The 13,601-nt window shown below is 48.5% G+C and overlaps 1 protein-coding gene across 1 annotated transcript in view; it reads left to right on the plus strand.

Moving 5' to 3' along the window:
* AHCY (adenosylhomocysteinase) overlaps positions 1 to 13,601 on the plus strand; it is a 54,931-nt gene that overhangs the window by 10,727 nt on the left and 30,603 nt on the right. The window contains exon 4 of the mRNA XM_054045694.1: positions 4,249 to 4,401. Coding sequence (XP_053901669.1) covers positions 4,249 to 4,401 — 153 coding nt within the window. The remainder of the gene's footprint in view (positions 1 to 4,248; positions 4,402 to 13,601) is intronic.

A 13,601-nucleotide genomic window follows, 5' to 3' on the forward strand; every position in this document is an offset into this window, starting at 1 on the left:
CCAAGCACCAGCTTGCTCAGCTGGTGCCTGGAGCCGGCCCTGGCTGGGAGGCTCACTCCCAGCTGCAGTGTAGACAAACCCTAAGGGGATTAAACTGTCAGAGATGATAAAAATGAAGGCTGCATATGGTGTTTATGGAGAGGGGTGTCTGGGGCTTTACAGCAGACCGAGGGCTAACTGGCTAAAGGGAACATGCTGGCCCCAAAATATTCAATGAAGTGGTCTTTCCGGCTGGCTGCAATGGCAGCATTTGAAATGTGTTGAGCCCAGAGCTATGCCTGCAGTGTTGTAGACTACCATCCCCCAAGTTCTTTAGCAGCTAAACTCTGCTGTTTTGATGCTACTGTAGGTTGGAAGGTGATAGAAGCTGAAAGCGATGGTATCAATATAAACACGTGCTCTGAAGACACCTTAGTGTGACCAAGGCTTATCAGGCTTTGGAGTTGTCCCTGCTTTAAGTTACTTTTCTTCTTTCATGGAAGAGCAGCGGTTGATGCTACAATCTCAGGCGTTTTGCATGCAATAACTCCAAATGCTTGAATCCACTGCACAAAAGCTCCATCAGAACTTCACTAACCTTGCGAGGGATCATTTGCATAACAAAAAGAGGAGGCAATAAGGCCAATCCCAGTTTCCTGGTTGTTTTTTGTACTGTCTGCATTTATGCCTGGTCTTGCTGCTGGCTGATGTGAAAATATGGAGTTTTCTGTTGCCTATTTCAGTCCCTTTTGGTGTGGCTGCCATTTACCCTGAGTAGTTAGGGGTTTCCCAGTGTTGTTGCATTTTCCAGCTAGCACGGTTGGCACTTTGCATTGAAATGTAGGTTTCAGGGATCATGCAATTCTATGTTTAAAACCCTGTTGGCAAATCGCTCAGTGCAACCCACTTCAGGTGAGTTTTGTTACAAATTTGAAACAGAGCCTCAGGCTTGCTCTCACCTGGGTCATGTTTCAGGCAGGGCCTGCCGCTAGGTTATGGTTTAATTTGGAAGCCATGTGAAACTGGGCAATTTCTTTGGGGTATCAACTGCCAAAGTTGGCTGTTTCAGCCATATTGCCCTCAAAGTATCCGGGTTCCTTTCAACTCAGAACTGAGTGACACTTGAGGGTCCCAATCCCCTCTAAGGGTAAGGACCAAATAATTGCTGGTGGAGAACCATTCTGAGTGATACTTAGAGCCCTGCAGGGATGCAAAATTTGTATTCTCATCTGATCGGTGGTCTGTAAACGTGGTCTGCAGATTTGCAGGGCCTGTTGCAGGGGTGGGCAAAATATGGCCCGCAGGCTGGATCTGGCCCATCTAACGTTTCTGTCCGGCCTGCCAGGTTCTTTGGCTGCCCCTTCACAATCTCCGGGCCGCTAAAAGTCCCATGGCGCAGCGGGGTGCTTGCAGGCTGCCTGCCTGCTGTGGCCCCATGCTGCTCCCGGAAGCGGCTGGATGCTGCTGGCATGTTTCTGTGCACCCCTTGCGGGGGGGAGGTGGCTCTACGCGCTGCCCCCAGCACCATACTCACAGCTCCCATTGGCTGGAAACTGTCCAATGGGAGCTGCGGGGGCGGTGCTTGTGGGCGCGGGCAGCGCACAGAGACCCGCTGCCTCCCTCCCCCCGAAGGGGCGCACCTGTGGTAAGCACCTCCTTGCCAGAGCCTGCACCTTGCACCACTCCTGCACCCCAACCCACTGCCCCAGATCAGAACCCGCTCCTGCAGCCAAACTCCCTCCCAGACCCCACACCTGCTCCACCCCAATCCCCTGCCCCAGTCCTGCACCAAACTCCCTCCCAGAGCCCACACCCCTCACCCTCTCCTGCACACCAACACTCTGCACCAGCCTGGAGCTCCCTCCTGCACCCAGACTTCCTCCCAGGCCCTGCACCCCCTCCATTAATATAATAGAAATGTGCGGCCTGTGACGACTTACCAAAATTAGTGGAGAGGCCCCCCTGTGAAAATTATTGCCCACCCCTGGCCTGTTGGATTGTCCTCCACCCTAATGCAGGTGTCCAGTGAGAAACTGAATGACCTGTTGGGAGTGGCTGCCTCTGTTTCTTCTCCAACAATGGCACAAGAAAGCCGCTCATTAAACATTCATCCGTTCCTGGTGCTTATTTCCTACCTGGGAACCTAATTGGTTGAGATCACAGTGGGTTCTTGTTGAAGTAACTGTGGCTCACAGACAGCTGATGAAGGCTTTGCTAAGGAGGAGAAGCAACAGGACCTGAGCTCTTGAGGAACGTGGAGCCTATACTCATGCAATTGCCTCTAGTAAAATATTAAAAGAGAAAGTGCCATATAAGCAGAATCATTTCGGTTCAGTGTTTTTCAGAAATGTGATTTATCAGCAGCTCTTCACACAGACTGTGGTGGTGATGAAAAGGGCAATGCAGCCAGTGCTGTTGATCAAACAGAGCAGCATTTTCTAGTGGCTGGAGCAGAGCAGTGGGAAGCAGGATTACTGGGTCTCTTCCCAGCTCCACCATTGACTTGCTGCAGCATGTAAGACAAGTCACGTAAGCGCCCTGTGCAATGTTTCCTATCTCTAAAGTGGGGGTGATAGTCACCTTTATAAAGTCTTTCAGATCCTCTGAATATGTTGGTACCTTGCAGCAAAGGCTTGCTGAAAACTTGCAGGGGACGTTTGATCATCTGCCCTTATGGTTGCTTTGTCCTCAGGGGAAATGATGTTTAAGGGCCAGATTTAAATCCCCAAACTGAGAACGAGGGCGAGTCTACACTTAAAACACTGCATCGGCACAGCTGCACCACCACTGAAGTGCTTTTAATGAAGACTCTAAACTGATGGGAGAGAGCCCTTCCATTGGTGTAGTTAATCCACATCCCTGAGAAGCCCTCCCACTGACATAGTGCTGTCTACACGGGGGGTTAGGTTAGTATAACTACGTCACTCAGGAATGTGGATTTTTCACACCCCTGAGCGACATAGTTATGCCGATACAGGTCTGTAGTGGAAACCAGACCTGAGAAATGAACTAAACAAAAGCAGTTGACTGTCCTTCTCAAATATTTGTGTTTTTTGTAATGGCGGCATTCGCGTGAGTGACAGGGAAGTCACAGAATTCTGGAGTTAGTTGTCAGCCAAAAATTGTACAATCTCATGGCTGTGCATGCCAGTAGTTCCGTGGCATGAGACCAGGCTGTAATAATGGCCAAATCCATTTTCTACCTCCCTTTGTGAAGGGATTCTCTTTCATTCCTGCTGTAATGCCTGTTACCATGAAACTTGCATGGGCCATTTAGGGTCAGGCTCCTCAGATAGGATTATTTTTGTTTGTTTGAGGCAATTTAAAGCTGTCTAGTCCTTCTCTTTAATTTGTCCTGTCCCTGTATGCTAAGCAATTCAGACAGGAGGCACTCTGATCAGGAGGCAAGGTCCGGTTTTCTGGCATATGATGTCACTCATGCCATGGTCAGAGTCTCCAAGGTTGAAATGGGGCCCCTCCTCCTCCAGTTTCAGCTCAGGAAGTTGAATCCCATTGCCAGAGAGTGAATTAAGGATGGTGTGCTGGCCTCACTGCTCGGCTTCTGCCTTGAATTTTCTTTCTTTGTGGGTTCAAGTCCCTCTTTTGGTTTTCTAGCTTGTGCTTTGCCTATTGAACCTACCTGACCCCAAGGTGTATAGATACATGGCACCTCACATGTGGCTTCGCTGAGTGCCTCTGCGGAAGGAGCGGTAGCAAGACGGACTGCCTGCCTGTACTGAACAAAGAAGAGTGCATGAGTTTGCAATGTATTACATGTCCTGTGGCAGGAGACGTAAACATTATTGGATGCGCCTCTGCAGTAGCTGAATGCCTGGGGTGCCTAGTGAGGCATGAGGCCAAGTGCACAAATGCCTGGGAAGGAGCGGGAGCTGTTAGTGGCTCTGAAATCGGGAGAAGGTGGGGAATGGTGGAGTGTCTGTACAGCTTTGTTTTTCTGTCATATCTGCTTTTGCTAAGTAGTGTCTGGCAAGCTCTGACCAAGGTCCCATAATTTTGTGGCCTGGAACCTGAGGCAAAGCTAGTTCTATCCTGCTCGCACTAAGAGATGCTTCCGTTTTCAGCTGCAAACACAGTAATTTCTTATTATGGCCTCCGGGCTGGATTGCTCCTGACTGCTAGGGCAGCCTGTACCATTTGGCTCTGGTACTGAGTGCTGCTGATGGAGATCTGATTTATACCCTCTAGTATGGACACACATGCTTGTGAAAGAGACCCGACTAATTACGCCTTCTGTTTGTTGTGGTGTAGTGTTTGCCTGGAAAGGGGAGACTGACGAGGAATACTTGTGGTGCATCGAGCAGACCCTCTATTTCAAGGATGGGCAGCCACTGAACATGATTTTAGATGATGGTGGGGACCTCACCAACCTGGTTCATACCAAACACCCGCAGCTCCTGAAAGGTAACTATGCCCTGTGTTATGATTAGATGTTGTAAAGGAGAAAAACATTCACATTTGACTCTACACCATCCAGACAATAAGACTGTTTCCATTTCAGTGGGAATCTCTGGCTCCAAGTTGGGTGGGACAGATATGTGCCAATAGGCTCTGATCTAGCCTGTTAAATTGTTTAAAGGTTATTCAGGACTTTAGCCTCTTATTGACACAAATTTCTGTTTTCAGCTCAGCTCTGTATTGTCCCCCCTTCCCTGTGCCCCTATCACTGGGAGTGGGAAATGACATGGGTACCTGTCATAGGAGCTTTAGGTGGTGCTGACCTCTAGTTTGTGACAGGGTGCTCAACTCAGCGGTAGGGTGGCGCCCCCTTCTAGCAGTTCCGGGGATTAGCTTTGCAAGGTCAACGTCCCTTCCCATGGTTGCACATCATCTCTGCATCCTTCTCAGTCTGGCTGCAGCCCCTCTCTCGCTCCATGAGCTGCTGCTGCCTCTTTGTGACTTGGCCCTCCAGCCAGGTCACTATATGCGTTTTCCCTTTCCTGGGTATCAGTCATTCTTCAGCAAGCTTGAGCAGTGTTCCCGTTCACTGCTTCATTGTCACTTCCTCGGTCCTAGGCAGTCTTCCCACTCTCTGCCCCATGGTGCCGTGTCCTCATTGACTGGCAGGGGAGCCTGGGCCCACCCTCTACTCCAGTTTCTGGCTCCGGGACCTTCTAGTTGGGAGTTAAGGTCTGTTCCCTTCTAGACCTTACTGCTTTTCCCTGAGACCTTTCCTTACCATGTAGCACTCCCTGCCCAGGTTTGCCAGCCTCTCTGCTCCCTCCTTCTTGGGAGTGACTGTCTCTACAGCCTCCAGACACTCCTCTCTTCTCCCAGGGAGTGACTGCAGACTTTTCCAGCTCCTTTCTGCTCTGAACTCCTGGGCTTTATACAGGCCCCTCCTCTTCCTTCACAGGTGAGCTACCTCCTAATAAGCTCCCTCCACACAGCTTATATTGCCCTCAATTGCTGCTTAATCGGCTGACTGGGCCCACCTGGCCAAATTCCGCCCTCTCCAAACCAATGTGGGGAGTACCTCCCATCGCATAACTCGCTGTTCTGGTTTTTCCCCCCCCCTTCCCTCCTCCCCACTCATCTAGCAGTTGCTGCCTGCAGTTGTGGGCTTTTTTTTTTTTTCTTTTTTTTCACCTTAATACATTGCCTCTGCTGCCTCTGTTTGGGGTCACTGTATGAAGCCGTGACCACCTGCAGCTTTTCTTCAGAGAAAGATGCTGAAATCAGTTTTCTGCAAGATGTAATGTACAGGGGACACGCTCTTACCCTATTAATGTCAGCAGTCGAAAGGACTGGTGAACTCCGTAGTGATCCGGATCACGTAGCGAAGAGTCAAACCGACAGAGCAGGTCATCGTGTTAATACCATAGAAACGATAGATTAGCATGGGTGGCGCTAATGTGGGAGGTAGCTAATGACACAACCACCGAACGAGGCTTATCTGACCAGTGAATGTAGTGCTCATCGAAGTGACAGACTGGCAGCACTGCACCAGGGAAGTAGAATGTCAGCGTCTTCTCTGCAGTTATGCAAACACACTTACTCTGTACCTGCAACACCCTGTGCTGTCTCAATCCAGAGAGCCCCTCCGATAGTTCTGCTAATGCACCTCATCCTGAGCTGCAGCACCCCTGCCGTTCCATCCTCTGCCTCTTAGAAACCTGCCCATTGTGCCAAATGCTCTGATGCCTTTGGTTTGTGGAGAAGTGTTCCTTGGGGGCTAAACCGAGACCATTCAACTCATTGCCCTTTGTCATGGTCCTCAGAGGTGAGACTTCTGCAGTAACCCGCTGCACGAGCTCTGCTCCTGGTAGCAGGTCAGTGCTCACTAACCAAAGATTGGTCTCTGTGGAAACTCTAATGGGATTGGTCTATGGCCATTGTGCTTCCAGGGAGCATTGGACTAAACCGTAGGAGAGCTTTCCTGGAAGGCGTACATTGAATCAGAGTTAGGTGCCTTGAACTCACTTCCCAGAACAGAACTCTGCACTTAACCTCTTTACTGCTGTAGGACATTCAGTGGGAGCTGCATGAAACGTCCCCATCATGAAAACAGAGGCTTGTGATCACAAGGGCTTGTGCTGCTGTTCTGCGGTCACCACAAGACAGAGCAAGGCACTGCCTGTACAGGTCATGCATCAGTTCTTCCGTGCCATATCTGACATGAAGGGCAATGCCAGGATTCTTAACGTGATTCATTGCTTCAAGATAAATCATTTCCACATGCAGGGACTCTAAGGAGGAGCAAGACTCATATTGTAGACCTATGTCCTCCTGCCAGACTTGTCTTCTCAGGGCTGAGGCCGAGGTAGCTCTGATGCATCTGCCCTCAGAGCTTAAGCCGCTTGCAAACTGAAGATGTTTAGCAAGAAACTTCCCCCACTGGGAGGTCCTTTTACTATGGGATTTCTTGCACCTTCCTCTGAATCATCTGGTGCTGGCTGCCATGAGAGATGCAATATTGGAGTAGATGGGCCAGTAGTATGGTCTGGCCTGGCTGATCCTATGATCTGCTATGTAAGCCCCTTCTTTCCTCAATGGGGAGATCTGTGCCAGCCTCCAAGGATGAAAGGAGAGAGTTGGAGGCCAGTCATGACTGCTTCACCTGAGGAGCCACAGAAAGATGTGGAGGAGTTGGCTAAAAGAACTACAGAGGTAGTTCCATGTCTCAGTGCAAACAATGGAGTTCTGACCTGGGGAAGAGAATGAATCAGGCAGAGAACAAAAGCCCAAGTGTAAATAAGTCTTGGTGACTTGGAGAAATGAAAGGGTCAAAAGGGCACCTGGGCTTATGGAGGAAACATTGGTGCAGTCTCTTTGTAGGGTGCTCTTGCTTTTTTGAGGATAGTTCCCTCCCATTCATCAGCAAAGCTCTTCTGCCTCCTGCAGATGGGTCCTATAGTGCATGTGTGTTATTGTGAGGGCTGATCAGCTTTTGAGGAAGAGAAGGTAAGTTTTCCTGAGGTAAGTGGGGAAATGGGATACCGGGAGGAAGCACTAGCAGAAGTTACTAGATCGCAGGCCCTGGTTCTCATGGGAGACTTTAATCACTCTGATATCTGCTGGGAGAGCAATACAGCGGTGCACAGATAATCCAGGAAGTTTTTGGAAAGTGTAGGGGACAATTTCCTGGTGCAAGTGCTGGAGGAACCAACTAGGGGCAGAGCTCTTCTAGACCTGCTGCTCACAAACCGGGAAGAATTAGTAGAGGAAGCAAAAGTGGATGGGAACCTGGGAGGCAGTGAGCATGAGATGGTCGAGTTCAGGATCCTGACACAAGGAAGAAAGGAGAGCAGCAGAATATGGACCCTGGACTTCAGAAAAGCAGACTTTGACTCCATTAGGGAACTGATGGGCAGGATCCCCTGGGAGAATAACATGAGGGGGAAAGGAGTCCAGGAGAGCTAGCTGTATTTTAAAGAATCCTTATTGAGGTTGCAGGAAAAAACCATCCCAATGTGTAGAAAGAAGAGTAAATATGGCAGGCGACCAGCTTGGCTTAACAGTGAAATCCTTGCTGACCTTAAACGCAAAAAAGAAGCTTACAAGAAGTGGAAGATTGGACAAAAGACCAGGGAGAAGTATAAAAATATTGCTCAGGCATGCAGGAATGAAATCAGGAAGGCCAAATCACACTTGGAGTTGCAGCTAGCCAGAGATGTTAAGAGTAACAAGAAGGGTTTCTTCAGGTATGTTAGCAACAAGAAGAAAGTCAAGGAAAGTGTGGGCCCCTTACTGAATGAGGGAGGCAATCTAGTAACAGAGGATATGGAAAAAGCTAACGTACTCAATGATTATTTTGCCTCTGTCTTCACGAACGAGGTCAGCTCCCGCTGGGCAGCACAGTGTGGGGAGAAGGTGACCAGCCCTCTGTGGAGAAAGAAGTGGTTCAGGACTATTTAGAAAAACTGGACGAGCACAAGTCCATGGGGCCGGATGCACTGCATCCGAGGGTGCTAAAGGAGTTGGCGGATGTGATTGCAGAGCCATTGGCCATTATCTTTGAAAACTCATGGTGATCAGGGGAGGTCCCAGATGACTGGAAAAAGGCTAATGTAGTGCCCATCTTTAAAAAAGTGAAGGAGGATCCAGGGAACTACAGGCCAGTCAGCCTCACCTCAGTCCCTGGGAAAATCATGGAGCAGGTCCTCAAGGAATCAATTCTGAAGCACTTAGAGGAGAGGAAAGTGATCAGGAACAGTCAGCATGGATTCAGCAAGGGCAAGTCATGCCTGACTAACTTAATTGCCTTCTATGAGGAGATAACTGACTCTGTGGATGAGGGGAAAGCAGTGGATGTGTTATTCCTTGACTTTAGCAAAGCTTTTGATACGGTCTCCCACAGTATTCTTGCCACCAAGTTAGAGGTATGGGATGGATAAATGGACTATAAGGTGGATAGAAAGCTGACTAGATCGTCGGGCTCAACGGGTAGTGATCAACAGCTCCATGTCTAGCTGGCAGCCGGTTTCAAGTGGAGTGCCCCAGGGGTCGGTCCCGGGGTCGGTTTTGTTCAATATCTTCATTAATGATCTGGAGGATGGCGTGGATTGCACTCTTAGCAAGTTTGCAGCTGACACTAAACTGGGAGGAGTGGTAGATACGCTGGAGGGTAGGGATAGGATACAGAGGGACCTAGGCAAATTAGAGGATTGGGCCAAAAGAAACCTGATGAGGCTCAACAAGGACAAGTGCAGAGTCCTGCATTTAGGACGGAAGAATCCCATGCACTGTTACAGACTAGGGACCGAATGGCTAGGTAGCAGTTCTGCAGAAAAGGACCTAGGGGTTACAGTGGATGAGAAGCTGGATATGAGTCAACAGTGTGCCCTTGTTGCCAAGAAGGCTAACTGCATTTTGGGCTGTATAAGTAGGGGCATTGCTAGCAGATCGAGGGCCGTGATCATTCCCCTCTATTCGACATTGGTGAGGCCTCATCTGGAGTACTGTGTCCAGTTTTGGGACCCACACTACAAGAAGGATGTGGAAAAATTGGAAAGAGTCCAGCAGAGGGCAACAAAAATGATTAGGGGACTGGAGCACATGATTTATGAGGAGAGGCTGAGGGAACTGGGATTGTTTAGTCTGCAGAAGAGAAGAATGAGGGGGGATTTGATAGCTGTTTTCAACTACCTGAAAGGGGGTTCCAAAGAGGATGGATCTAGACTGTTCTCAGTGGTACCTGATGACAGAACAAGGAGTAATGGTCTCAAGTTGCAGTTGGGGAGGTTTAGGTTGGATATTAGGAAAAACTTTTTCACTAGGAGGGTGGTGAAGCACTGGAATGGGTTACCGAGGGAGATGGTGGAATCTCCTTCCTTAGAGGTTTTTAAGGTCAGGCTTGACAAAGCCTTGGCTGGGATGATTTAGTTGGGAATTGGTCCTGCTTTGAGCAGGGGGTTGGACTAGATGACCTCCTGAGGTCCCTTCCAACCCTGATATTCTATGATTCTAAGGGGCATGATGTGACATGCCCCCTTTGGCACTGCTATCTGCTAGGGCCTACCTCTTGTCCTTCTCCCTGGGAAAGGGGAAGGTTTGAGTGTTTAACAGCCATCCATTATCCAAAGTGATGGCCACTGATATTAAGTGTATCAACAAGTGACTGCTGCTCATAAGGGTAGGCTGGGGTTGAGCAGAACTCTTAAACGGAATTCCAAGAGAGGATTGTCCTCTGTTGGCTTTAATTAAAAGCAATCCCAGCACAGAACACGCAGTTCAGACCTGATGGCCTGGTGTCACCAACAGCTGGAGAGGAGACTCTATAGCTCATCAATAACAAGTTTTAGCGGGCTTAGTGCTGCAACATTTGCTGCCAAAGACAAATAGGCGTTCCCAGAGAATCTCCCTGCAGGTAATTTGCCTGCACTCATCAGTGGTGCAGTTAGAGGACAGCATGGCCTTCAAGCCACTAACTGAATGTTAATCTAAACAATTTAATCTCTTAAAATGGAATGAATAAAACCTGTCCAGTAATGGAACACACATGAGAAGGAATAAACTTCATGAAGCAATTCAAAGAAGGATGGCATTGTGATGCCTCCCTGGAGGGCTGGGTGGCAGTTCTGAAAGGAGAGAGATGTATGTCCTGGTGAAGAAATATACAAAAGGGGAAACACTCAAGCCCTTCCAATCTTAAGCACTCGGGAAGGTGTTTTTTGAGTTCAAATGTCATTTTTATGACAATGTTGTGAGGGAAATCTATTATCTCTTCTATGCTCTCACTTGTGTAAGAGCTCAGTTAACCGTTGGAGAGGTGGGCAGTAAGTCTTAACCTTAATGCAGGGCTTCCATGTAGTTTAGTTCAGGTGTAAATATGATGCCATCTGGAGAGGGGGGCAAATCTTTGCTGGGAGAAGAAGCCTACTGAGTAGTGTAACAGAGGTACTTGGTACATTAAGAATTGGGTAGGAAGTTACAGATGACAGGGAAACTTGTGAATGTTAGAAATACCAGCCTTGCTAAAAGATATAATCTGTAAGTCTGCTGCAGCTGCTCTTTGGGTCTCAGAATGTACTAGCAGAGATGGAGACAATACATACCTAGAGGCCACATTAATATAGAGAACACAGTGATGGGCATGTTGATTAAAATGTGCAGTAAGTAATACACTGGGTCTAAATCATCCCGCAAGGAGGGAAAAGGTCCCACCTGAACTTGGAGAGCAAACTCAAACAGCTTTTTGTAGGAAACTGGTCAGAGCTGCAGCATTTAGGGCTGTGCACAGGTTATCCTCTAGCTTTAGTTCTAGCCCTTCTGTACGGCTATGTAGAGCAGTGGTTTTCAAACTTTTTTCCTCATGACCCAGTTGAAGAAAATTGTTGATGCCTGTTACCCAACATAATTCTATCTTCTGACTAGAGTTTTCATAAAATTATAATATTGCAATACATTCTAGGTTAAACCACTTTACATAACTAACATGAGACACTATCCGTAGTAAGCCTATGGTAAGGAGTGTGGGAGGTGGCCCAGGGTAGGGCAGAGGGTGGAGTGCAGGAGTGAGGGCTCTAGGGTGGAGCTGGGGATGAGGGGTTCAGGGTGCAGGAGGGGGCTAAGGGCTGGGGCAGAGGGTTGGGATGCGGGCGGGGGGGAGGGCTCTGGCTGGTGGTGCAGGCTGTGGGGTGGGACCAGGGATGAGGAGTCTGGGGTGCAGGCAGGCTGCCCCAAGGCTGGGGCCAGAGGACTTCCCCCAGCCCTCTCCCTGCTGGCAGCAGCTAGGTCCGGGGGAGGGGCCTCTCTCTCCCTGCCCGGCAGCAGCAAATGCTGGGACTGGGGGAGAAGCCCGCAGCAGTCCTGCAAGCCCTAACTTGCTCCCCTCCTCAGTTCCCGCCCACCCCCTATCTCTCTCCTTTCTAGGTCCCTGCTGCACAGCCCTTTAGAGCTGATGCATGGCAACGATTGTTAGAATTTGAATCAGCAAGGCGACCCAGTGCCTGACTTTCCATGACCCAGTCCTGGGTCACGACCCGTACTTTGAAAAACACTGATGTAGAGTGCTTCTACAGAAGCTCAGCCACTAGGTGGCTCCCCATCCATTTTCTCTCCAGGCTGCACCAGATGCTTCAACTCCCTGACACCACAATTAAATCCAAGTGCTCTCTGAGAACATGAAAGGATAAGGGTAGCACAGAAAGAAGCCAGGATTCTGATAGCCTTGCTAGTGTGGGAACAGAAATGCTAGGATTAAGGTGTAAGGACATCATAACTGGCGTTGGTGTAGATATGAAGCGAGCTGGCCTCTTTCAGACGAGGTGTACATCAGCCAGAAATCCATAGAAAGAGCGGGAGTTACTCCTTCTACTTCAGCTTTAGTTGGGTCTGGTTTGATGCCAGGGGGTCTAACTTGTGCATCATCTCTGAATTTGAACCTGGGAGAGTCCAAGGCCTCTGCATACACCAGTTTAACTTGCATCATTTTCCAAACTGGTTTAGCGAAATTGTTGCGGATGCTCTGATTTTGGTTAGAGTGGTTTATTTTGGTTTCGCTTATCGCGATTCCTGATCTGTTTAAACTTACTAAAAATAAGTCTAGTTTAAACCAAAACTAGTGTCCATGCAGCCCTTTGCTCCGGTTCAACTAAATGGATTGAAAATAACACCTGAAGTTAAACTGGTGAAACTTGCTGATATAAATGAGCCATACAATGGTATAAATTTACTTTCTTCTGTTCCCCTCAATGTTTAGTGGACACTGTTTTAGGTTCTTCCTTGATTTAGACTTGTTTGGGCTCTTCCGAGTTTGGTCCTTTCTCCCTGAGGAAAGCATTGGAAACCCATCCTTGTATCATAAATTCTTTGTTGCTCACTGCCTTCCATAACTTTCCTGGTCACTCTTGCTTACCAAATCTGTGTTTAAGCAGGAGTTCCCCATATTTGCATGTTTTCTTTCCATGATCTTCCCGTGAAGTCATGACAGATGAGTCATTGCATTAACATCTCCAACATCATTTATACAAGGTCACATCCCTGGAAGCACTTGGGTGTGAGAGCTCTTGTTCCATCATACGTGCGAGTGGGTTCCTGAAGCCATTTGGCAAAGTCTTGAACTTTTTTGCACAAACATTTGTGTATTTTTGGCACTAACCCCCCCCATCTCCCCCCCTTTTCCCCCCTGCAAAAAGAGAAAAGTCCCTCTGCACAGGATCCCTAGAGGGCAGCATTGCACTTCCCATTGCTGTCTGCTGAGCTGTGGCTCCAACTAAGGTTCAGGTAGGGCTGCCTCCTGTCTTGATTGATATGAATTCCTCGTGATTGCAGGGAGGGGGAAATCTGCAAGGCATTTTAATGTTATGCAATTTCACTTCCATTTGCGGCAGAAACGAGGGCTGTGAAAAATTTGATTTGTTGGCAGAATTTTCCACTTCATAAGGTAAATGCCTATTAAGCTGTTGGGTTTCCTTCTTTTGAAGAGGGGGAATACTCCAGGGAATAGCTGACCTCACAGTTTTTGTAACAGGTGTTCCACAGATGTTGGGGCGAGGAGAAGACCAATTGCTGCTGGTCTAAAGTACAGTGCCAGCAATTGGGCTATGTATCATTGACTTCATCCCCCCTTAAAGAGAACCACATGGAGATGTTGCATATAAACACTAGGTTCTTCTACATGAAGGGTGCCTCATTTAACTCAAGTCTGTTGGGAATTCTCT

This window comes from Malaclemys terrapin, chromosome 12 (genome assembly GCF_027887155.1).
Source record: "Malaclemys terrapin pileata isolate rMalTer1 chromosome 12, rMalTer1.hap1, whole genome shotgun sequence".
NCBI lineage: Eukaryota > Metazoa > Chordata > Testudines > Emydidae > Malaclemys > Malaclemys terrapin.